Raw genomic sequence first — 27168 nt, forward strand, 5'->3', positions numbered from 1 at the left:
TGCAAAAAATACCAAAAATCTCGCCTACAGGCCGCGTTTGTTCATCAGTCTCAAACCATTAGGAAAACTAAAGATCCACCCAAACCTAACTTGCGGGGGGGGGGAGGGGGCTTCTCCCAAGACCCCTAGGATTTTAACCAGTAAGTATTGCCGCTTGACCTACCCTTGAAGCCCCCCCCCCCCAATACCCGTCAAGCCAATTCTCAGTCGCTCGAGCTCCCCCGATACCTATTAGATCAAATGTCAGTATCATCCCTAACATACTGAACCAAATCTGATCTAACCTGACCTGTCCTGTCGTCTTTTAAATGAACCGAGATTATCTAATCCCAACATATCGGTAAGAATGGGTTAATCAAAGCATTGTCTCCCCCACCCCTACCGTCCCGTTGGCAGGCCTAAGTGTAATATATCCAGGGTCAGGTTGTGATAGAGCTGACTAGTATATGAAGAAGTCCGGAACGGGGCGAAACGTTACACATCAGAAAGGACCAAGCCTGGAGTTGTCATAGAATTTTTCCTAAGAGCACACAGAATTTGCAGTTGTGGGTTCATAGGGGATGAGATTAGATGCATAACAGAAAATAATGAGTTCATAAAGGATGAGATTAAATACATAACAGAAACCTTTAAGAAGCTATAATATCTGGTTAGCATGTTGTTAAAACTAAAAAGGAAGGCAGTTGACATTAAAAATGAAATATATAATGGCAATGTTCAATCAAACGATGACTATCATTCATTCATTGCCAGACGCCATGTATCCCAAACGGGGTGGCCAAGGGCTTAGAGTTAATTGTTTTTACAGGGAGGGGCACTAATCCTCCACCAACCCCACTTGACACGTAGGGAGAACGCTATGCCAACAGCATCCGGTGTTTCCAGGCGTTCACCCATCCAAGTACTAAAACCAGACCCAACGTTGCTTAACTTCGCTGATCGGACGGGAAGCGGTGTACTCAACGTGGTATGGCCGTTGGCTATACAAGATAATTATTTGTCCCCATCTCAGCCAAAGGTTTAGTTATCAACAGTCACAGAAAGCAGGCTTAGGATCGCAGTATCCTCAGGACGTTAACTTGGAGAAATAGTAAAAAAAAAAAGTTAAAGGATGTAAAAATGAGAACAGTGTAGCCTACAGCATACGGGACAGTGGATGCTCGAAAATGTAGCCTCGAGGTATTTCTTTACTCTCTCTTGTGAGTCTGATCTTGATGTGGCACACAGCAATACTCTAGTTATAGTTAAAGTTATGAATGAAATCACTCTCCCTGGTGATTCAAATTGACGAATCACACAGTGAATTAGTGTTTCGTAATCTTCAATGATGATGATGTTATATGGATTTTCCACCGTGCATCCTGCACAGTGAGATACAGTAATAAATATACATCGTTTTACGGATTTTTATAATATGAATGTATGAATACATGAATACAGAATCAGATAAGTTACATCTTATACAGGTGTGGTTAAATTTGGTCTTCATCCTACCGTGGAAAACAACTCCCTCCCTCTCGTGTTGGCTGTCACAGAGCTAAGATATTGTGATGTAATGAGATTACCTGATACTGATGCACTGAAATGTCTAGTGAGTCCTACTTTGTCGTATATGTCTTTCATACAAATAAAACTATAGAATGTGGTCAATATTTTTTTTTTTTTTTTCATAAACACTTGTTATCAATACATCCCTTGTGGCATGCACCTAACATTGATAATAACGATGCACGCATGCTGGGAAAATCTTTCATTCAGTCATCATAAGCACTGTATGCGCCTGCATGTTTTTACATAGTCCCAGGTAATTCCGAGATAAGTCTTACACTGATAAGATTTAGCTCTCGCTTATCTTTGATTAGATCATTAAAACATAATCCCATATGGCACCCATATGAGACATTTCGCCACCATCGATTTCATATAGGCTAATTAACCATTAAATGATAGTGATTCAGGGTTACACATACTGGTAAAAGGAAACAGTTTATATACAAATATTTATTTTAGTAATATTATGTACGGTATCACACGTATACTAATAGCAAACACGGTCTTGAATGATGATCGATTTTGATTCATGCCAATAAGACACCACGCCTTTTCTGACATCTTTATTTGTGACTCCATATATCCATGGTATATCACCCCAGTCACAGATGCACTGCATGTAAATTACGTACGGTAATATTGGTCATGCAAGCCTCGGCCATCTTTTCAATGTTAGTTACGGTACATGCCACAAGGAGTGTTTTGATAACGAGTGTTTGTGGTATAAAAAATACTGACCACATTCCACAATTTTAATGACAGCAAAGAAATTAACGACAAAGTAGACATTTCAAGGCTTCAGTATCAGGTAATCTCATTAGATGACAATCTCTTAGCTCTGTGATAGCCATCACGAGTTTTTTTTTTTTTTTCCCACGGTATAGGATGAAGACAATTTATCACGCCTGTAAATGATGTAACTTAACTGATTCTATATTCATATATTCTTATTCATATTACAAAATTCCGTAAAATGATGCATATTTACCATCTCATTGTGCATGATGCACGGTTGAAAGTCCATATATCATTATCGTTAGTGAAGCATAGGAAACCCTGATTCATTGTGTGATCCGTAACTTTGAATCACCGGGGAGAGTGATCTCATTCATAACCTTAACTCGAGTATTGCTGTGTGCCACATCTGCGCCAGACCCACAAAAGGGGGTAAAAAAATGCCTGGAGGCGTTAGTACATATGGGAAACTGGACGAGGAATGGATAAAAAGATCACTGAACACAAAGCAGATCTTGCTACAGTGTCTCAGAGTATCCAATTAACTAATGTTGCACATAGATGAACGTAATCATTTGCCCAAATGGGAAGAAGCTACAGTAATTGAGAAAGATCTGAATAAAAAAATGAGAAAAATGTTGGAAGTAGCTCATTTTTTGTTTAAAAAAAAAAGTAACTAACCATAGAGAGGGATTTTTCAGTTTATGTAGGTATACAGCAAGGATAGCGCTAATGTAGCAATCAGGGGTGGGGTAGGACGACGGAATTTTCCTAGAAGTAGTCAGTCAGGCTGCGACACGAGAAGAGGAAGGGGGTTTCCAGGGGTAGAAATGGCTCGGCTCTGTCATTTCTTGTTCGACTCGCTGAAGATGGGTCCTGTGTAGCCTGAAACATTAGAGAAATTAAGAATTCATCCATCCATCCATCATCCAGTCCTGCGTTGCCCCATGAGGAGCGTAGGAGCCCCGGGCTAGGCAAGTTGGTCCTGACGTTTAAGATGAGAGTAACCAGCCTCACTCATCCCTGAGTGGCATTACATGGGCAATAAACCCCAACCACCCCTTGGATATAAACCTGCACTGGCTTAATCTGATTGGAGCGCCTTAATTACCCACTAAACCACTAGGCACCTAAATTAAGACGCGAAAATAAGAATTCAAACTTTTAACAATTCAAGCTCTAACCTGTGTTTACCTCCCACCCACCCTCTCCACTTGTTGCAGTGAATTTTCATACTGCCCAGTGACCTTGACCTAAACCTTAACCTATCCGCTAATTTTGTTTCGGATAAAAACCGTACGAGCTGACCTTGTCCAGTGACCCTCAGTCGTGAATATAGATTGTCTCCCCATTTGTCCCTCTTCACCCACTAGTGTTTGGGAACGTGGATGTAAAGTGACTACCATGCTCCGGGTCGTATTCGAGGGCACAGAGCATTGTCTGCCTGAATGACCCTCGTGCACTCGATAGGCAGAAATTGGAGTCTAGTTCATTTTTTTTTCCTCTTCCTCCTTCCCCCTCCCCCCCGTTAACACTTTGTGGCTAAAATAGCTGGCAACGCTGTCTTAACCCCTCCACTCCAACACGTATATTTTATTTTATTCTTGCCATCAACAGACAATTCTATTAAGATTGTGATTTTTCAAAGTTTGTGGTTTAGCTTTGGCCTTCATTGATCTAAACGCGTGAAGTCTTTCATACGCTGAATACAATCGTCTGTAATAGCAGGAACAAAATACGGGACGGCATCGGATTGAAGGGTTAGCCAAAACCTAATAGTCTGGACATATATACAATCGTCAGCCATAGTTACAGTCCCACAGTCGTCAAAAAAAAAAAAAAAATCTTTGGGTGGGGTGCGAGGGAGTCTGCCACAAGAGTCCACCCAGTGTTGATGTGCATTCGGACTTTATGATTTGTTGGGTTGTTTGTTGGTTTGTGCCGAGGTGACCAGCTGAGTACAAACACCCCTGGATTCCAGTCAGGTTGGGCTAGAAATTATGGCTTGTGACAGCAGCGTGTACATCCTTCTATGTTGAAATCTCATGTTAAACTGAGTATGTCAGTGCGTGCCCTAAAGACCACACAGTATATAAAAGACGGTACTATTGTATCCTTACACCAAAACATGCAGTAGAGTGAACTGGGTATGTCTATCTGGCATCGAGTAAGTTCAGTGTACTGGTCGTTTTCTAAGTGTCTTTGGAAATTCCATAACACCTGTTTCTTAGCAATTTATTCTAGATAGTATACGTTAATACCCTCTTGTGTGTTGCTAGTGCACACTGTGTTGGTAAAGCTATATAAATAGCATATCTGCAAGGGAATGCCGAGGTGTAATATGTAAAGTAAATCACTGAGGAAGAAGTGCGGTCAAGTTTCCCCAGCCACCAAGAGTACGACCCAAAGTGAAATCATGTGGGTCTTGCCGGAGCCGGGGTGAGGTAAGACGTAGCATCTTTGCTACCTATTCTCGCTAGTGTGGAAGACGTCCTGGCACTTCTTTCTTGGTGATTTATTGTGTATGGGCCTGCTACATCTTAATACCCTCATTTAACCTGTGTTGTTAAATCTTTCCAGTACCGTATCGACATAGTTTGCATCAGTCACGTCCAAGAGTAGGTTTACCCCTTGATTCTGGGTAACATCATTTTTAGTTTATTCTTGCTCCAGCCAGACAGTTTAATTCGAATTTAAGGGGTTCATCAAAGCTGTATCTAACTCCTCCAGTTCTAAATCTCTATCCTTAGCAGTATAAAATGACAAAAATAAAATTAAAATTACGTCCCTTGGCTCAGTGGGTTAAGTTGAATTAGGCAAAATAAATCTCTTAAGGACACCACACACGCTTAGGTCAGCCTGTCCGGCGGAGTGTACAGGCCGCCAGAATGTAGTTTGTACAGCAGAATCAACCACGTGAGCCTTGGCCACATGCTCAGTTTTGCCTAACAGGCCAGTTTATTCAAACGAACAGACAGGTCTGCCTGAGCATGTGTAGGGTCTTTTGTCCCTTCAGCCCGAGAATTTCATTTGCACTTTATTCATACAATCCTCCGATGATTATACTCATCTTAAGAAATATTGCACCAAAGTGATTAATTGATATTGTCTGACCCGTCCTGTTCGAGAAGTCTCTTCGAAGCCTAATAAAATCGACTGTTCGTCGCCAGAAAAATTAAGAATGTCATCTGAGTGAGATGGTTAATAGGAAGAGTTAGGTAAAGAGCTCAAACTTCATGACTCAGATTCTAGTTATGTAAAGAGGTCTGACAACCAAAACTTAGGGTTGTAGTAATGTAACTCTTTCCACAGCAACGTTTGGTAGCGGGGACTTACGCACAGCAGCGCCCGTGGTGGCCGTAAAAGGAAGCTACGTGGCAGTCAAGGGAGGCGAGGTAGAAGCCAGTATTATCCCCGCCACCACTAAGCCACTGCCATCAAATTTTCCGAGGCCTACTGAACACATGTGGGTCGACTCAGTTATTTACTAACTATTTCTTTACCAGGGTTATCTAATTGAAATATTTTCTGCTGGGAAATTTCTTGTAAATGCACTCCATCCCAAACCATCTTCCTATACTGTATATGGGCTACTCCTCAGCGGCCAACGCAGGTCATTCTGTTGCACTCTGCCTTCCTGTGTACACTGCTTACCTGCAGACCTTCCTTTCATCCCGATTTCTAACCTTCCTTCTTTCATAAAACCTCAGTTACAGTCCTTCAGTCCGTTGCAACCTGCCATATCAGTCCAGTGTCGTGTTCATCATCCTCCCTTGTCATCCCCTTTGTATTCCTCTCAACTATACTCCTTCACTCCATCCCAACCCACTGTCCTGCATACACCACATTCTACACCTGCAGTTGTTCATTCCATCCTAACCCAGCGACATCAAAGTCCAGTCACATGTACCATAGCTTTCTGATAACAAAAGTTGTCATTCCTGCATCAAGACCCCAACAAAAGCTACACTCCTGCTACATTCTTCGCCTGCAGTTGGTCATTTCATCCCAACAGATTTTCCTTCTTATCAGCATTCCATCCCAACATCCTCATGCATATGTTCTTCCACCCAGCCATTCCATCTCAGTGTTATATGCCCCTTTTTCCGATATTCCATCCCAACCCACCCTCTTGCATACTGTATATTCGTTCCATCCAACCTTTCCATATCAGAGTTCAGAGTTATGATCCCTTCTTTCCCCTCCCCCCTTTTTTATTTAGATATCAGGAACTGCCATTCCGGTACTTGGACCTCACCCAGAGCTACCAGACAGAGGGGCAGTCGGTGCGGGGCCATACCAGTCAGGAGGCAGAATTGCTAGCAGCTGCCAAGTCTGTGGCCGAAGCACACATCAAGGCCCAAACGAACGCCACGCCACACAACAAACACACCTTCATCAGTGGCAGGTGCGTACAGTGCGTAGAACGGGTCTCCACTAAGCTAAATAAAAATCGTCTAGAGACAGGAAGAATAAGATAAAATTAAAGCTTACCAACATTGCAAAGGAAATGCAGGATAGTCTCCCCTCGAAGACCTCCTTACAGAAGCTGGTAACCTGTAAAGAATCGTGCCGCTTCATTTCAAGTATTTCACGAAATTATATGTATTTGCATGATTTGACATCATAAGCCCTTTTAAAAACCACCCCTCAAAGAAAAAGTCCAACGGTATTGACCCAAGGAACAAGTTTATCACGTTGAAGTGAACTGGTTAAGAAATGAACAGCATTCAATTTGGCAAGTTTCTGAAAGAAAGAAATTGAGCAAGTACAAGGGGCTAGTGGAAAATGCTTCTTCTGCGTCGTGTTTTAGGTGCGGAACATTGTTCAACCTGAATAATCAACCCATACCCACATAGTGAAATTGTGTTTGGGAGGATTAGCACTTGTAGTGTTCAGCTGTTGTGAGACAAAATCTCTCTTGCTGCCCACCAGAGCCTACCATGTGGAACACACCAGCAGCACCATTCACACAGACTCCATGTGAACAGAAGGGTTATGCATTCATCCTGGTGCCTGCAGTGGCCTTGCACAGCTGCATCCACACCCTTCACATGATTTGCGTTTGGACAGGTGTACTCTGCACACTTGCAGGATTGCAGAGGACAGGCATTCACCACATCATGCAAAGGTGCTCGTAGAGCGACCACACCTGGAGCGTTCGAGGGCATTTCATATGGCTGCCATCAGGCCGTGCTGATGATACTCTGAGGTGGATATAAATATAGACCTTTCTATTCCTGCCAGACAGTGTCTCACGTCCACCACATGAAGAATTTTTCATCTCCTGTCCACCAACCATCCAAACTGGCATGACATTACCCTCCTCCTGTCCCACACTCTATTGCCTCACCGACCTTCCCCATTTCAGCCTCCCTTGTCATGGCTGCCTTGTGCCCACCCACGTTTTCAGATCCTCTCGCACTTGCCTAGCCTGTTATTCACCATACTTCCTACCGTTCTCATTCACAGTATATTTTCTCAGCTGTCTCACGTTCCAAGGTTACAGATGCTCTTATTAGCCGTCCAACTTCACCTCCGACCATCTCTCCTCACTCTCTTTGGTCAGAAATAAAAGAAAATGAACACTGGTTGGAGTTGCAGCACAGGATGCACAGTGGTCACATTGTGGTCAAAGCAGGAAGGCAAATGAGTTCCTCTCTCGTTTCCAAACCGAGGAACATCGTAACCCTGATGAACCCACTGTGGTGCCGCAAGTGGTGCCCATTTGTGGAGCCAAGACTACACTGGTGCACCGTGAAATTAGCTTATGACGAGGACAAGGACCCTGAGGACGTCGATAATTTGGGAACCCTACTGAAGTGACTCTCCCATATTGTAGAAGCTGAAGCTGAAATATACTGTAGGAGCCAGAGGGCCTCCTTCAAACATACTGAGATTAAACACATAAATAAAATTAAATAACCGCTAGTATTTCAGTACCCATCCACCAGACGCAGAGTTAATGAATGAGTATCAGATGACTAAATGGCATATAGAAAATGCCAAACTGAATTAAAATAGCACAGGATCCCACCAGGGCCGAGTACACTACTACAACAAGATGGTCCGTCCAACTTGACTCTTGACAGATGTACTATTTGGTGTGCGCTCGGAACGAGCCGAAACTGTTGTATCCTCACAGTAAATACCATTTCAGTGTGGTTTAATTCAACTGTTGTTTCTAACCTGTCAGCTGCGAAAGGTATCCCTAAGCTACAGTTGTTTGATGTTAGCAAGGATTCAGTAGAGAAGACTACCCTACTGAAGGGGTTAATAGGAGAGTAGAATGAAATAACTCCAGAACCCCAGTATAACTGTATAAACGACTCAGTACTTGTGTCTGGGATGTTTGCAGCATATCCCGCCATATACGGTTACAGGCAATCACGTATTGCTCCCTACAAGGTGTAAGGGCCCGTGGCTTGGCTACCGTAGTGCAGTACATTTCAGGGAAGATGACCAGCCGACACCCCTAAATGGCAATGCTTGGGAGGAAAACCTCTAGACACTTCATGGGGATCGAAACTATGTAAGACCATTTTAGGGCGTTTTAACCACTCTAGTAGACAAATACATAGTTTAGTATTATTGTGGCAACATATCATGTTAGTAAATATCAAGTAAAATGAGATAGCTGCCCTCTTACGGTTTCTATCTTTCTATCTGTGCCTTCATCTCTAGTTTCCTTTCTGGTTGTTCTGTAGCCGCTGTTGTAGACGGCCATCGTTCTTCTCTTAGGTCTATCAACAGTGGTGTTCCTCAGAGCTCTGTCCTATCACCAACTCTCTTCCTTTTATTCATCAATGGCCTTCTAAGCTGTACATCTAACCCTATCCACTCTTACGTTGATGACTCCACCCTTCACCTTTCCATTCGGTTACCGCAACGTCCATCTCGGCAGTTACTTCAACGAACAAGGGATGAGGCTTTGGCACACCTAATGTCTAACTTGACTCGTATCTCTGACTGGAGTAAAAAATTATCTGGTTGTTTTTAAGGCATCAAAGACTCAGTTTTTACACCTATCAACCAAACAGAATCTACCACAGGTATACCCACTAATGTTTAATAATATTCAGCTTAATCCTGCATCATCCTTGAATATGCTTGGGGTTTCATTTACTCGGGACTTATCTTGAAAAGATCATATTACATCTCTTGTAAACTCTGCTTCTAAGAGATTAGGTGTGCTAAGCTGACTCCGTTCCTTCTTTACCCCTGCACAATTGTTGACTCTATACAGGGGTTTTATCCACCCCTGTGTGGAGTACAACTCTCATGTGTGGGGAGGCTCCCCACATACAGCTCTTCTCAATAGGGTGGAGTCAAAGGCTTTTCGTCTCATTAACTCTTCTCCTCTTACTGACTCCCTTCAACCTCTGTCTCTTTGTTTCACTGTTGCATCTTTATCTCTTTTCTATCGCTACTTCAGTGGTCACTGCTCCTCTGAACTATCTGCATGCATTCTTCCACTTCTACAACGGGCGCATAGCACCCGTCTAGCAACAAACTCTCATCCCTTTTCTGTCCAACTCTCTAATGCAAGAGTTAACCGTTACTCCCAGTCCTTCATTTATGCAACAGGTCAGCTCTGGAACTGTCTCCCTTTGTCTGTATTTCCTGCTTCCTATGATCTCCGGTCTTTCAAACGCAGTGTGTCCAGGCATCTCGAAATGATCGGATCTTGAATTTGGCTCTCTCTTGTATTTTGTTTTTCTCTTGGAAGGAACAGTAATTACGGGCTCGCAGCCTTTGGTTCCTTCTTCCTCTCATAAAAAAAAAAAAAAGCTCCCAATAATTAGTAAACGATTCAGTGTTTGCAAGTGTAATACCTGCCCGAAGGATAGTAGCTTCTGTTCAAGTAATTAGGAACCAAAGGCCGTATTCTAGTGAGATCAGGAAGATCCGTAGCACCTCTTCCTCAGCGGTGTGTTTTGCATATACCTTATAGTGTCTCGTTATATTTATCTTTTTAACTCTTTTATGTACGATAGCGTCTTAACTACGATAGCGTCATATTAAGTTCCCCAAAGAAAAAAAGTCATTTTTTTCTTGCCGTTTATGTTGGTGCTGGTGTTCTTGTTTTTCTTACCATCATTCGTTTCGATGCCCGCGCGATTTTATGTTTGGGGTGATTGGCCTGATGCTTGCTAAGTATGTAGGGTACGCTGGCTGGGAAAAAAAAAAAAAAAAAAAAGTGCAGGAGAGTTCCGATATTTGAAGTGATCAGAATAGCTCGTAGTGTCCCCACACAAATATTTTATCTGAATATATAATAACATTATTGACAGGATGTGTCATAAGCATGCAATAAAATGCATCCGTATGGAAGCAGGTTTCCCAGTGTGGGGTGGAGCCATCGCTCCTAAAATGTAAAAAGACGGGTACGGAACCATCTGGCGCCAAAACAACCATCCCAAGAAAGACTGCGATTCTGTTTGGCACTGATCGTGGTTAAAGTAAGCAGCGAGGTCGATTCAGATGTGCCTTCTAGTCTGTTGTCTGTGTTCGAAAGCAAATAGATCTTGTGTGACCCTTATATGGGCATAGTGTACCAGAAACAAACTATTGGAAATACCAATGCATTTCTTCGCAAATGTTCCCCCTCTAATTTTGGTTCATTCTTGCTACATCCAGATGATTTTGTTTAGCTTCAGAAAGACATATTGAAGGTATTAGTGAAGGCCATAGGGTCACACTAGCACAACCTCAACATTTTCTCTCTCATTTCGAATTTTAATCGTCTAGCATTTTTGTTTTCTCAGTTCCCTTCATTTCCTCTGTAACATGTCCATTATTTCCTCATTTTTTTCCTTCTCCCCCATATTTTCCATATTTTTCCTTGATCATTTCTAATATTTCCATACCTTTCTTGTCCGTTTGCAGCTTGTTTTATATACTTCATTTGTTAAAAAAAAAAAAAAAAAAAAAAGTACGGTTCTGTCCTTTCCATATCACTTCGTGACTGGAATCATATTATAGTGTTAATCTGTTGTTTTGAATCAGTCTTGACGATGGAGAGGTGATAATTTTGAGCGAATTGAAAATAAAATGAAGACAGTTGTTCCAGTATCAGCTCCGCTGTACCCCACAGGTATCGTGTCCTTGGCGGCGGTGTGGAACATGACCTGGTGTACAAGGACAAGGCCACGGGGTCACACCACAGGGTCACACTCTACCAGAAGCTTGAGCCCCCCAGGGTCATCACTGCTCTGCCCGTCAATAAAGATGCGGTATGGTGACGAGTTGCACTGAGACAGGCTTCACTCACATTGGGTATCACCTCGTATGGTAATTATTTAACGTAGGTGTCACGTGCACAGTCTGCAGCTGCTGAATAACCAGAAATTGTGGAACGCTGGTCGACGCGCTCTATTTAAAGAAGTTGCAGTCCAGCCATGGTTTATGATTAACACTGGGGGCATGGTGTCAACATTTGAAATATGTTGACCAGAAACTTTTCATGAAAATTTTAAAACCTTGATGCATCTGATTCTGAGGTAAAGGTTTCCCTAAATAGCTAGTACAAAAGTGCCGGATGCCTGGACTTCGGGGCCTTTTGGTTAGCTACTAAAGTCCCGGGGGTGTAGCACATCATGTCATAAAATCGTTAGTTAAACATGAACTGAGCTTCTCCTTGAGATACCCCTGCATCAAACAACAACAACAACAACAATAATAATAATAATGAAGGATATTTTGATATGCTTGATTTTGAGCATTAACTGTAAGGATTGTCTTCTGAGATTTATAAAATTATTTAGCAACGGTGAGAAGAAAAAATGTCATTCTGTAGCACTAAAGGTACTTACGGTCCTAAAAAGTTATATGGACCTTGAATTAATAGAATATATTAAAATACTGAGAATAAGATAGCAGAAGAAGAAGTCTTCCCCCTCCCCTCCTAAACCTTCGGCAATCAGCCATAGAGCAGTATAGGCAGAAGCAACATCTTTACGGACTAAAATGTTTGAAGGAAGTTTCTTAGGAGCGATAAAAAATGATACAACATAATGGGGCTACTTATCTTCAAGGCAATATAAGTGTTAATACTCTATCTTCCATTATTGTTTTTTTTTTGTATTTACTCGCGGCTCTTCATGCAGCTCGATCTCTGGCAGCCTCCCTATTCAGTCCCTAATCCCTGAGGTCACACTCTGTGTTGTCGGCCCAGGTCTTTTTCTGTAAGCCTCGCGCAACATTACCTACAGTGTTCACACTTCATCCACCCTCTTCACATACCCAAACCATCTCAATCTACCTCTCCTCAGCACAACACCAGTACACTCCAGTACCATCGTTATTTTCAACTCTTCCATTATAAACCTAGCTCCCCCATGCCTAGCATACGAGGACGCACTACACATCCAGCTAATCATTGTCATTTCTGTACGTTTGAGCCTACGAATATCCTCTCCCATACTGCCCAGGTCTCACTGCCATACGGCATTACACTCATAACATACAGCATGCAAAGATTACATAGCACTGATGGAGAGCCCTTTTGATGTCAGGAGAAGCAACAGCTCCCTGAACTTCATCCAGCCGTACCTCACTCCAGCCCCACCTCCAGCACATAACATGTCTCCCAAGTAACAAAACTCTTCCACACACTCAGGAGACTCACCAGTAAGATTAGATAGATAGATAGACAAATTTCGTTTTATATATATATATATATATATATATATATATATATATATATATATATATATATATATATATATATACTGCGTTATTTGTAGTAGAAATAGCTGTAAATCATTGCCGGTATACCTTTTTATGTTGGAACGAAGCTATATCAGTTTAGTATTTTGAGACTAGTCAAACGATTTGTGTATAGAGTACAAGTGCATAATGCATAATTTACTGGGCTAGTACAAAAGAGAAGTCCATAATGCCCTAAGGGTCATATTCATATAATTTCAGTGATGTTTATGTTAACCCATTTGCAGAAGTAGATGACAACGTTATGATGATTGCCATCGTCATCATCATCATCTTAATCACCATCACTTTGATCATTTGCCTGCCATCACCATCAGTCATTAGTACCATCATTACCGTAATCTTCACCCATCTCCATCAGCATCATTAACGATGTATTATAATTAATATAATGTTCTGTAATTCTCTTCTCAGAGGTCTTAACTAGCCCCTGTTTAGCTGGCTTAATCACCTATAGGTCGTCAACTTTCGTAGTGGCGGTCTTCATGGACCACCTCACCTGACATTTACAGAATTATTTAAGGACCTCAGCATCTCCCTTACCACCATCTACTTCCTAATAACCTCTAACCTCTCAGTTTCCACTCCGCACAGATCATTAACTTGGTGGTGGGATCCCAACACCGCTTCACCACCGTCTACCCTCCTGGGGAGGGGTGAAAGAATATTTCCACAGTATCCCGGCTTTTCATAAGAGCCGACTCAAAAGTTCCTTTTGTCTTTAATCTTTTTCTCCTTACTGTCCTCGTCTTCAAATTTGTTCTGTCACTCCACTTGATATTTTTCATCCTGCCTTTATTTTCCCTCAACTCCTCTCAAGTTAGACATTTGGTATCATGACGTGAATACTTTAAGGACCTCCGCCCCATTGACGTAGACCCTTCCTAGTCAGACCTTTAAAACAACTGACCAATCAAGCCACTTGATTGCCAAGCCACTTCATCGTCAAGCCACTTCATCGCCTGGCCAGTCCATCATCAAGGTACTTCGTTATCATGCCGCATCATTACCAAAACCACTTCAATGCCAAACCCACTTCAACGCCAAGACCACTTCAACGCCAAACCCACTTCAATGCCAAGACCACTTCAACGCCAAACCCACTTCAATGCCAAGACCACTTCAATGCCAAGACCACTTCAGTGCCAAGACCACTTCAGTGCCAAGACCACTTCAATGCCAAGACCACTTCAGTGCCAAGACCACTTCAGTGCCAAGACCACTTCAGTGCCAAGACCACTTCAACGCCAAGGCCACTTCAACGCCAAGACCACTTCGACGCCAAACCCACTTCTACGCCAAGACCACTTCAATGCCAAACCCACTTCAATGCCAAGACCACTTCAATGCCAAACTAACTTCAACGCCAAACTCACTTCAACGCCAAGGCCACTCCAATGCCAAGACCACTTCAACGCCAAACCCACTTCAACGCCAAGACCACTTCAGTGCCAAGACCACTTCAACGCCAAGACCACTTCAGTGCCAAGACCACTTCAATGCCAAGACCACTTCAATGCCAAGACCACTTCAACACCAAGACCACTTCAGTGCCAAGACCACTTCAGTGCCAAGACCACTTCAATGCCAAGACCACTTCAGTGCCAAGACCACTTCAATGCCAAGGCCATTTCAACGCCAAACCCACTTCAACACCAAGACCACTCCAATCCCAAGACCACTTCAACGCCAAACCCACTTCAACGCCAAGACCACTTCAGTGCCAAGACCATTTCAACGCCAAGACCACTTCAGCGCCAAGACCACATCAATGCCAAAACCATTTCAACGCCAAGACCATTTCAACGCCAAGACCACATCAATGCCAAGACCACATCAATGCCAAGACCACATCAATGCCAAGACCACGTCAATGCCAAGACCACGTCAATGCCAAGACCACGTCAATGCCAAGACCACGTCAATGCCAAGACCACGTCAATGTCAACACCGCTTCAGCACCAACACTACTTCAACGCCAGCACCGCTTCTATGTCTCCTTTCCTTTTTCTTTGCCATTGCTAGGTATATGTCTTTGCTTTGAATGACTGGTATGAGGTTTTTTATACTTAGTGCTAGGAATCCATTATTCACTTCTTTTCATCAACGTCTATTCTTAACCACTTCAAACCACCCAGCTCTCCTCCCTGACAGGTCGTTAATGTGGTGGTGGCGCTACAGGGTCGGTTAGATAAGTACTCAACATTTGTGGACCACCTGAGCCAGCACGTAATACCAAAAGACCCCAACATCTCCCTTACCATCGTCTACTTCAACGATACCCACCAGCCCGCCGCAGTTAACCTCACAAGATCAAAGTTCGCCATGTTCCCTGGGTTCAAGTGGAAGTTCATTTTCCTAGATGAGCCCAAGTTCTCAAGAGGTCGAGGACTGGACGTTGGAGCCAAGCAGTTAGAACTCCTGGACTCACTGAAAGGGGGTGACGCCGACGACCTGCTGTTCTTTTGCGATGTTGATGTCCTGATGCAGCCGGGGTTCCTCAGTCGATGCCGCAGTAACTCGAGGCCTAAACTCCAGGTGGGAGGGTGTTGGGTTAGATAAGGTTGTGTTGGGTTGGGTTGGGATGGGATGCGATGGAAAGAAGTGTGGAAGTCTGGTTAGGTTGGGATGAGATGTGATGGAAAGGACTTGGCGAGTTTGGTTAGGTTGGGGTGGGATGTGATGTGAAGGGCTTGGCGAGTTTGGTTAGGTTGGGATGGGATGTGATGTGAAGGGCTTGGCGAGTTTGGTTAGGTTGGGATGGGATGTGATGGAAAGGGGTTTGGCGAGTTTGGTTAGGTTGGGGTGGGATGTGATGGGGACTTGGCGAGTTTGGTTAGGTTGGGGTGGGATGTAATAGAAAGGGCTTTGGGAGTTTGGTTAGGTTGGGGTGGGATGTGATGGAAAGGGCTTGGCGAGTTTGGTTAGGTTCGGGTGGGGATGCGATGGGAAGGGATTAGGGAGTTTGGTTGGCCTGGGATGGGATGTAATAGGATTAATGGGAAGCGGTTGGGGAGTTTCGTAAGGTTGGGTGGGGATGCGATAGGAAGGGATTAGGGAGTTTGGTTAGGTTGGATTGGGTTAGGCTGGGACGAGATGAGAAGGGGTTGCGGGATTTGGTTAGGTTGGGCTGGGATGCTATGGAGAGGAATTGGGAAGTATGGTTAGGCTGCGTTGGGCTGGGCTGGGGTGCGATGGGAAGGGGTTGTGGTGTTAGGTTAGTTTGGGTTGGTAGTTTGATTAGGATGGGTTTAGTTGAGGAGTTTGGTAGGTCGGGTTGGGTTAGGGAGTTTGGATAGGCAGGGCTGGGTTAGGGAGTTTGGATAGGTTGGGTTGGGTTGAGGAATTTGAATAGGCAGAGTTGGGTTGGGGAGCTGGGTTAGGTTGGGTTAGGATGCGATGGAATGGGTTGGTGAACTTGGTTAAGCAGGGTTGAGATGTGTTGGGAAGGGGTTGGGGAGTTGGTTTGGTTGGGTTGGGATGCTGTGGGAAGGAGTTGGAATGTTTGGTTAGGATAGGCTGGGTTGAGTTGGGATGCGATGAGAGGGGGTTAGGTAGTCTGGTTAGGGTAAGTTGGTTTGGAATGCTGTGGGAAGGGATTGGGAAGTTTGGTTACGATGGGTTGGGATGTGATGAGAAAGAGTTAGGCAGTTTGGTTAGGTAAGCTTGGGTTGGGGAGTTTGGTTAGGATGAGTTGGGATGGGATGTGATGGGAAAGGTTGGGTTGGGGAGTTTGGTTAGGGTGGGTTGGGATGGGATGTGATGGGAAAGGTTGGGTTGGGGAGTTTGGTTAGGGTGGGTTGGAATGGGATGTGATAGGAAAGGTTGGGTTGGGGAGTTTGGTTAGAGTTGGTTGGGTTGGGATGCGATGGGAAGGGTTGGGTTGAGGAGTTTGTTTAGGTGTGGTTAGGTTCTTCAGACGTTGCTGAAATATCACCAGGCTTAAGGTGCAAGTGAGAAGGGGTTGGGTTAGGAAGCTAGGTTAAGTTAGGATGAGTTAGGTTAAATTAGGTTAGGTAAGGATAAATTCGGTTTGGCTTTGTCTCTTAGGTTAGCTAGGTCAGGTTAGGTTTCCTTAGGTAAGGTTTAATTTGTACTGGTGCTTCCGTCGCTGGCACAGTAACACCAGGTTGAAGCAGTGAGTGGGAAGGGATTAGGCTGTTAGTTTAGGTTGAGTTGGGAAGAGGTTGGTTGGGTTGGGTTACGTTATTCAGTCTCCACGGTAAGTGGTGGTAGGAAGAGGGTGGAGGAGGAGAGGGAAGGATAAAATGAATAGATAGAGGGGGCGGGGATGGAGCAATTATTCTTACCCCTTGCATCCGGTGACGTAATTCAGTTTTACTATAGCAGTCCTTTAGACGATTTTATGTAACCAGGGAAAGTCGTAATATACTGAAGAGGTAAGTGAAGGCTGTATCCAACGCTCCTGGTTCGAAAAGTTTCCTAAGCGGAAAAAAAAAAAATAATAATAATGTGTCGTAGCAGCAGTAACAAAATATGTAAGATGCCACCATACTGAAAGAGTTATTGCGTTATAGAACAAGGGAAGGGAAATGAAAGGGGAAGAGGAAGGAATGGATGTCAAGGTGAAGAGTAAGTAAAAATGAAGATGAGAAGTGTGAACGTCGAGGGTAGGGTTGCGAAAGGCAAACCGAAAAAGATCTAGGACGAGGTCATAGTATGACCTCAGGGATAAGGAACTGAATAGAGAGGCTGCCAGAGATCGAGCAGCGTGGAGAGCCTCCATTGTGACTTAGGCCGACGTATGCAAGCATGTTGGAGCCTTTGTAAACGATATGAAACGATACGAGAGAAGGGTGTTACGGTGGTAACCCCTTGAATGAGGTAATATCTTTATTGTTTTTTTTTACCTCCTCCAACGAAGTTGGAGGAGGTTATGTATTCACCTGTTTGTTTTTTGTTTCTTCGCACAATATCTCCAAAAGTTCTCAATGAATTTCAGTGAAATTTTGTGGACGGGTGGGCTATGGGCCAAGAAAGAATTTATTAAATTTTTATCCGGATACGGATCCTATGTATCTCGCACAATATCTCCAAAAGTTTTTCATGAATAATGGGCCATGGGTCAAGGAACAATTGATTAAATTTTGGAATGGATCCGGATCCTGTGTATTCCACACAATATCCACGGATCTGGATCATTTTTAATGGCACTGACATTGCCGGAGGTATGCACTCCCTGAGTGTTTTCTAGCTATCAATTGTTTTAGCCAATCTTATTAAACTTGGGAAAGGTCTTTCTTGGTGAGGGAATTAATGGAGACTATGCACAGTATAACCCTCATAGTTCGAGAAGCCTCTAGAGGTAGCAGAAATGGAAATTAAAGACTACATCACAATAAGCTGGTTCATCCCTTCCATACATTTTTTTTTTTTTTTTGGGGGGGGGTACTTGTGGAGAATTTATGTATATTAGTTAATGTTATATAATGCCGGTACATTGAACTGGAGCCAACGTGTGTATGGCGAAACACTTGTGTGGCGTAACAATAAACCAGGTGTGCCACAGTGGCAGGAAGACAGGAGATCCAGTTGGTTGTATGAATTGTGCTAAGAGGAGCGCACGGCACCAGTTTAGCGCACTTTTTATTCTTTTAACTTGATAATCGACGGATTGACTCCACCTGACAGGTGACGTGGTTAGGTTTGCAAAGTAGAGCTAGGATTCCTGGGGTTGGAGTAGCGAATGAATGTCAGGCCCGTTTCACTGAGCATGCTGTTAATAGTCCTCCCCAAAATGTGCTATCTCTCCATCATGAATGCAAAGCTGATGCACGAAATTAATAGTAGAACATGGTGATGGTCACGAAAAAATGTAGTGAAGAGGACTTAGAGTCGTTGTATTGTTCTTGATTTGCCTTTGACGTGTAACGAGAGGTAAACACGAAGATGATGCTGGCCATGAAGAAATGTTACGGATGTAGATCCGTAATATTGTCTTATTCTGCCACTGCACCCTAGGATATAAGCATGATAATGACATAAATCTCCGTCAAGTGTAGCTGCGAACTGTAGCAGTTACACAAAACCCAATATTGCTTCACAGAGATTAATATATTAACCGCATGATCTTGGTTGCAGTGAATTTAGAAGACAGATTGTGTAGACTGTAATAGAAAACTGGTGTTAGTAAAGTACCACAGTAATAATAATAATAATAGTTAATAATCCGTACTCCTGGGTCTGAATGGCTTCAAAATTATCATTAGGAGTGAATGCACGTATATTTGATGGGGATGGTAGTTCTTATTTTTTGTATGCTTGTCATTTTGTATCTACACCCAAAGGTGCAGAACTTTTTTTTTTTTTTCTGAAAGTGCATTGATGTAATGTAGCGGTATTTATTATCTTGAGTACATGCCCCTACAGGTGTACTACCCCGTGGTGTTCTCCTTGTACAACCCTGCCCTGGTGTACCCTCTCTTGGACCGCACTGTACCTGCTCTGCGGGAACAGCTGACCATAGACCAACACTCTGGCTTCTGGCGCACATTTGGCTACGGCATGGCATGTGTATATCGCCAAGACTATCTCGCGGCAGGGGGCTACCCGGACTACAAGACATGGGGCGGCGAGGATGAAGCGCTGTTCAAAAAGTTCCTCTCCATCGACTCTTTGAAGGTAGTTTGGATGTTGACGATGATTAATGGTGATAATAGCAATAGTGATTATGGGTTTTCTTGGTGATTTTGACGGCATTACCGCTACTGTTGTAGTAACTTTAATTTACAGATTCGGGTAACAATATTATCTTCCTTCATTTCAAGGTGCCTGGTGATCTGGTGATAGAAGTCTCAGGACAGAGATAGTGTATGCGTTTACACACTGTGGTTCAAGTGCCAGAATTGGCTGGAAGTTTTTTAAAGCGTATAGCGCCACCAGGGATGTAGAGTAGTCTCTTACCCTTAAAAAATCTGGACTACAGTAGCCTTGCTTTCAGTCTTCCTATGCCCTAGGACCTCTGGCCTAATAGCGGTGATATGGGGTTGAGTGTTAACCATTATAGTTTCTCTCTGAACCACGTTGCTCCTTCCTCTTAGGTTATCCGCGCCCCTGAGCCCGGCCTTTTCCACCTGTACCACCACAAGGACTGCTCCAACACGGATGACACCAGCTACCCCGCTTGTCTCAAGTCAAAGGCCGTCACTGAAGGGTCGCAGATACAGCTAGGACTCATGCTGTTGAAATTGCAGAATGGGACGGACTTGGAGGGAGTTTTAAGCAAGAGGTGAGTTGTGGGAGAGTGTGGAAGCTGTGACAGTGTGTGAAAGTTGTGGGAGACTGTGCGACAGATTATTATTATTTTTTAATTCATCCTCGTTGATAGAGCTGTAGCTATGTAGTAAGACCCCCTTTCCTCCTACCCCCCACACAAGAACTGTACTTCACACAGGGGTGAATGATGTTCCTGTACAGAGTCACCTACTCAGCAGTTGTACAGAATCAAAGAAAATACAGTCTGTTCAATGAACCCAACCTTTAAGAATCTGTTTTGGTAAGACAGGTAAAAGGAGAGCATTACCTCTATTTAGAACACTTTATAAAAAAATTTTCCTTCCGATATGGGAAACACACGTGACAGTTGAGTACGGTAATTTCCTGAAGTTCATTATAATGCTATATGCCATACACCATAAAATGTCATCACTGGAACAGTAATACCCATCATCTCTACTGAATACATGCTAGGGCAGTGTATGATGGCATTAGTGTCTTTTTTTTTTTAATTACATACCATTGGGTACTGTAGATTACTCAAGTTTGTTTTTAACGAAATTCAGATTAACCTGGAATCGACTAGCGTCTTTACGGACAACATACTATTTCTCTAACCACTTGAATGCCACCTTCCAGGGTGCATATTTCCATTCTGTATGGGTACTCGTTTCAGTACCACAGCCAGCCACTTCAGCCAAGTAGCCTTAGTGGGATAGGTTATGTTTGGGTAGGGTTGGTAATTTTGCCTGGGAAACACATTGAGCATATTTTCGAGAAAAACATGTGGTGTGTTTGGAAACGACGGGGCGAGCGTCTTTCCTGGCTGAGGGCTCCCGGTGATGAGATGAATACGCATACAGAACAGAAATATGCTTCCCGGGTACCCTTCATGATGTTTTTCCCTGACCCATGGGCGAGATCAGTATATGATGCTTCCATCATTAGCGTTCACCTTGACACACAAGGAAGAATAGAGCTTTGAGTTGTTCAAGGCAAAGAGGATAGTCATGTGGAATATTGTGGGGAGGAGAAAGAATGAGTCTGTATCATCCCTGGCTTGGCCACCAATAACAGACCAGCCTAAGTTAAGTGTATCACAGTTTTATTACCTGAATTGTGTTTTTGGCCGTTTCATCATCTCTGTTGACTTGATATTGACCTGGTATTGATTAGTTAAACTGCCCGTGTGGCTTTAATTTTGACCAGCTGATGATTTGTAAACAGTGGGAAGACGGGTAAGCACTGCACCTGTCTAAATGCAGGTGAGGTGGTGCGGTAGGGCAGGGGGGGAGAGGGACAGCCATGAAAGAAAGGGAGGGGAAAGAAAATGGTTGAGGGGAAGTAGTGAGAAAAAGAGAGGACAGTGGAAGAAGAAAAAGGAAAGAGGAAGCATTAAGAAAGGAATGGGGTAGATGGGATGAGGTGAGAAAAGAGATGAGGGGAAAGGAAGAAGGAATGGAGCATGAGATCAGGGGTCGCATGCTACTGGCCCTAGGAGGTTCCCTATTACTGTTAGTAGTACTGGTAATGATGGTAGTAGTAGTGGTTGTTGTTGTAGTAGTAGCAGTTGTAGTACAGATCGAAAAGAAAGAAGCGTTTGGTGCATTTTGAGTGGTGAGAATCAGAGACACAGGTCTGTCTTTCCACGACTGACTTTGTGCACTTTACCTTGCTATCCTGAAACTACCCTGTGTAACTTGGTATCAGACAGTAACTGAAAAAAAAAAAATTGCTATAAGCGGAATTGTTATAATGAACAGCTGCATAAGGTGTATGATTCCTCGCTCTTTCTCCTTTGACCTTCAAAACCTCCACTTGCAATCCCTTATAAAAAAAAAAAAAAAAAAAAAAATCTTTCATCAGAAATTAGCCAGTTGCACAGAGAGGTTTATAATCATATAAGAACGATCTGAAGAAAAAAATAGAAGATATGGTTCAAAATGAAGGTAACAGGTCGAGATCAGACCTTCATATATAGGAGGTACAGGAGAAACATTTCGAGGAATACAAAAAAAAGAAAAAAAGAATAACAGCATAAATATAGTGTTATGAAATTCAGTATGAATAATGTAACTTTTACACACAAGTGGGATACTGATCACAGAATAATCCTGGAAGAGGCTAATTCGTTATGTACGAAAATGACTTGCAAAAGAAGGTGCCTAGAATCTGCCTGTATTGAGAAGTTTGATTTTTAACTAGAACAAAAGATTTTTTATTTGCAAAACCATTGACATTCTTATTAAGCAGAGGGAAGCCAGACTAGATCTGTTACATTGTTACATAAGTTTTGTTGTTGTTTTTGTCACTGGTGCCTCGGGCCTAGACTGTTTAAGTCGCTGCCACGGTGTGACATTCCAGAGGAAGCTTGCTTGGCGAAACGTCGAATAAAACGGGTCTCTTATCTACTTTTGTTTTTTTTTCTACATACTGTCACAACCAGTGTTAAGTGTACTTTCATAGTTGTTGGATGGCTAGTAGTCGAGGCATTCATTGTGATAGTATTCACATCAGACCAGAGAGACCAGAGAGGGGTGGTGATGGTAGGGAGCAGTGTATGGTATGAGACAGGGTGATGATGGCGTAATTGTTGACTGTTTGAGGTCATGTTATGACAGCGTTTGATAAATATCAGCCCAACTGGTTAATCGATTTCTGAGTTGATTAAGGTCTTTCAGGACTGGGCGGAGACGATTGGGCAAGATGGGCGGGTATGGAAGGCAGGCTTCATCGGGGTAAGTATACCCTGAGAATACGGACATTGTAGGTTGGCTGGTAGTCGAGGCGGTTGTTAAATGATGACCTCAACTATTGGCGACCTATGATATTCACCACATAGAGCAGAAATGGGTGGGGTGGATGGAGGAGAGTAGGTGGGATAATGGAGGGTAGTGGACAATGCCGAGAAAGTATACCCTTTGAAGGTGGATACTGTTAGTAGGCCAATAAGCTGTAGGTCAAAATAGGAAAGAAGGGGGGGAATGGAAAGGAAGTCAAAAAGAAGTGGGTTGTATTGGCCAGGATGGCATTGGGTGATGGACAGGACGGGACGAGTACACTTTATGAAGAGGGTCGTTGTATGAGATGCGGCAATGACGAAGGTATACCACCCCCAGATTTCTCTTAGGAGGCCATTGTGGGACTGGTCGGGAGTAATGCGTCATAGAAGTTGGGTACTCTACGCCAATCTCTGGACTTTGCTGTGTGCTAACCGATGTGGGTGTAGCGATGATTTACATCAAAACTCATCAAGTAGAACAGTAACAAGCACGCGCCACTCTCATATACGTGGTGTCTCATGAGTCAGGCAATTCAAATAAAAAATAGGCTTGCGTGTTACGAATTTCCATTCCTAAATTCTTAGTGTTATTACGTCTTATACAAAAGAGTGTTGTATACCTTCTTTCAGTTACGCACTTCTCACCAAAAAGGATTATGTCGCTCATAGATCTCCTAATTCGCACGACGAATACTTTTCTAATAGTGGAGGTTCTAGCAGCTGCAGTAGTCGTAGTAGTAGTAGTAGTTATAGAAAAAGAAGAAATAGTAGTTATAGAAATAGTAGTCGTAGAAGGAGTAATAGTGACGTGTACGATGCTTTATTTCTTAACCAGTTCCCTGCTAGAGATCGCCTCGGTATGACACTGCCTGGCATTAACAAAGCAGCACCATGAACCTCTTGAATCCGGTAATATCTTTTATTGGTTTAATGTTGCAACCGCCATGCCATTTTATTTAGCTGCGGAAAGTCCTCTCTTACTTAAAGGGCTAATGAAGGCTGTATCTACCCTATCCACTTCTGTCGAGGAAACAGGCTTCCTCAGTCAACTTTAGTTGTTTTATGCATAGTTTTAACTTCATTTGTTTTATGCTTAGTTTTAACTTTGTTTTATGCATAGTTTTACCTCTAGTGGTTTTATGCATGGTTTTAACTGTTTTATACATAATTTTAACCAGTGGTTTTATGCAGTTTCAACTGCAGTTTTAACTTTAGTTGTTTTATGCATAGATTTAACTTGTTCTGCATCGTTTTATTGTGTCCTTGACGTTTTATATGATTTCATATACAATATCTGTGTTATGCTTGTACTCTTGCGTACGGCGGCAGTGACCTCTGTTTTTGTGCTGTCATGATCTTTTTACTGTAATCAGTTAATCGATCAACCCATCCAGTTTGAAAATATCTGAACTGCAACAATAAACACACACACACACACACACACACACACACACACACACACACACACACACACACACACACACACTGTCAAGTGATATAGACAGAAGACAAAATAATGATCGAACATATTCTTCAAGCTGTGGTTAATTTGTATTGGGAAAGGACGCAACAAAAACATACTATATAAATGTGTAATTTTCTTACACGACGTAAAATTCTTAAAATTTGGAATAATATTTGTTCATTAAGCTTCTGTTTGTTATCAGCCCAGGATTGGAAACGTAACTTTCTCTCTATAATAACACATTGTAGATCATTTTTCACCTGTATTTTTTTCTCTCTCTTCTTTGATCCTGATTATATGTAATGTTAAGACTCTGCATTCACATAAGTATGTTGAAGAAAATGGAAGGAATGTTTCTAGATCTAGGTATCTGACTTGATTCCTAGTTTTCGAATATTGAATTCTAGAGCTGTGCAAGTAGATGACCATATAATATACCAAAGGAGAATTAGCTTACAGTGTGCGTATCACATGTAACGCACTGGGTTGTTTTGCCCGATTTCCATCTATTTGGCTTCTAATCCTCCGTGGGTCTATAGTTTGTTCACTTTAACTTGTCGGATCTGTTGTTACAAGGAAGTTTTCAAAGATGGAAAGATGATAGTTTTAGGCCAGGGTAAAGTGGAAGGCATAATGAAGATCGTTACTCACGAAGCCTGTCCAGTAATAGACGGAAGATGAAGCAATTTGCATTTTCAGTGACTGTGGCAGTTATTATATTTTTATTACATTTCGTTTTACTGTATTGGTAAAGCCTTTCTGCTTTTTAAATATTTACATATACGATACTGTGGGCAGGGATTGTGAATTAACGTTCAAAATGCGTCTATAGTTCATGCACCTTAATTTTGGCGGAGATTTTCGTTATTTTGCGGGCTATATCACGTAGATCGGTGATAGAAAAGGACAGTACTATGGCTTGACATCCTTTGCACGGAATTTCTTCATGACGAGTACCGCATTCTAATGTTAATCTTCAGTTACAGAGGGATGGCATATTTAGATCAAGTTAAAGTGAACAAACTAGCGTACATCTAGACAGACCTAATGAAAATTCCCATTAATTTAGTGTTTCTCTCATCGCAGGTTCTACTACTTCTGGTTAGTTCCGTACCTGGCCGCCGCCCTAGTGGTGTCGGTGTTTACCAACATAGCCCAGGCCCTGCTCATCTCTCTCACCAGGCGTTAACCCTACTTGTTGACCACATTTACCGAGCCAGAAAGTGGACAGCTGATGCCCTGCTACTCTGGTCATGATGGCCCATAGTTTTTTTTTTTTTTTTTTCTACGTTACTCTGTACTTATTCCTTTGATCACTTGTCTATCTGCAGTACAGGAAAGCGTTGACGAGGAGCCTACACGTGGAGGCTCTATGGACCTTGGTTGGAGGTAAGAAACGGCGGCGTCCACCCGGGAGCCAAACTTCCTCGTATTTCCCTCCTCCTTGCCGCGGGGATGGACCCTGGGTCCGACCCGGCGACGCACTATGTCTACCACGATGGGGCGCCGGTTCCCAACACGGTGTGAGTACGTGAGTACTGTCTGTACCTGTAGGATGGACCAGTAAAAACAGTGGCTTACCTGTGGTTGCCGGGTATGCTAGGCCAGACAGACCGGGATTAATCAACAACAACAAGAACAACAAGTGCAGGAAATGTGGTTAACTAATTCTCCGCCATGGTGGATCCACTGTTATTCATGATTGTATATTGCCATCTGCATTAAATTCGACCACATTTAGTACGGAAAGATTACAACGATATTCAATTACTTTTATTTTACAGAGGGCAACTGATACTTTGCCTTTTTTTTTTTTTCCCCCACGGTACCTGGCTTTGTCATCATTAAAAATGTGATGTTTGCATTGGTAATGTGGCGAGATAACTGCAGTATCAGTATTATGGATAGTATTTTATGATACTATGACGAATGAAGAAGTGAAGGAACGTTGTGGGGTAGATGTGGATGTGGTTGAAAAGATTAGGAGAAATACACTGAGGTGGTTTGGACATGTGGAGAGGATGGAGAATGAAAGACTGACTAAGAGGGTGTATGTAGGTGAGGTGGAGGGAGGGAGAGGGAGGGGTAGACCGAGGATGAGGTGGAGGGATGGAGTTGAGAGGTATATGAGGGAGGGGGGGGTGAGTCGGGGGGAGGGGAGTCAAATGGTGGGTGACAGAGTGACTTGGAGGCGTTTTGTCTGCGGCCACCCTTTGCGGGATTAGGGCGTCGGGCTATAGATAGATAGATAGATTTTATGATAAGTGAGGATTATTTTGATACTGTCCCGTGTATTTGTTATCCCTTTCTTGTATCCGTTTATTGTAGTTGATAAATGAGAATTATTAGTTTCCTTCCATTTGTTACCTGTTTGCTCCTGTTGATAATGTATATAAATTACGGAAGTCGTATTTATAATTATTTTCATGCTAACTTCAAACAGTCTGATTCAGTTTTTTTTAACTGGGTGGATTATGTCTGCTTGTCTGTGTGTACTCTGTCTCTGTCTGTCTGTCTGTCTCTCTCTCTCTCTCTGGTTAACTCCTTCACCCAGAGGACGTCATTTTTTTGCTTATTTTTGTTGCAGTTCAACAGGTTTATTAAATTAAGGAAAGCCCCCCCGTAATGAAGAGTTTAATGAAGACTATCGCATCGCACTAGCCCGAAT

General features: G+C 42.9%; 1 protein-coding gene and 1 pseudogene across 1 annotated transcript in view; one reads left to right on the forward strand and one right to left on the reverse strand.

Moving 5' to 3' along the window:
- The window catches only part of LOC145401930 (chondroitin sulfate N-acetylgalactosaminyltransferase 1-like), a 49746-nt gene extending 24057 nt beyond the window's left edge, over positions 1-25689 (forward strand). The window contains exons 4-11 of the mRNA XM_080274036.1: positions 5599-5752; positions 6148-6279; positions 6509-6694; positions 11384-11522; positions 15172-15555; positions 19408-19659; positions 20079-20266; positions 25587-25689. Of these exons, the coding sequence (XP_080130162.1) occupies positions 5599-5752; positions 6148-6279; positions 6509-6694; positions 11384-11522; positions 15172-15555; positions 19408-19659; positions 20079-20266; positions 25587-25689 (1538 nt within the window). The remainder of the gene's footprint in view (positions 1-5598; positions 5753-6147; positions 6280-6508; positions 6695-11383; positions 11523-15171; positions 15556-19407; positions 19660-20078; positions 20267-25586) is intronic.
- LOC145402416 (5S ribosomal RNA) lies at positions 861-981 on the reverse strand (annotated as a pseudogene).
- Positions 25690-27168: the final 1479 nt, after the last annotated feature.

Source organism: Coenobita brevimanus, chromosome 57 (assembly GCF_032717465.1).
Source record: "Coenobita brevimanus isolate Jiangsu-jjx chromosome 57, ASM3271746v2, whole genome shotgun sequence".
Lineage (NCBI taxonomy): Eukaryota > Metazoa > Arthropoda > Malacostraca > Decapoda > Coenobitidae > Coenobita > Coenobita brevimanus.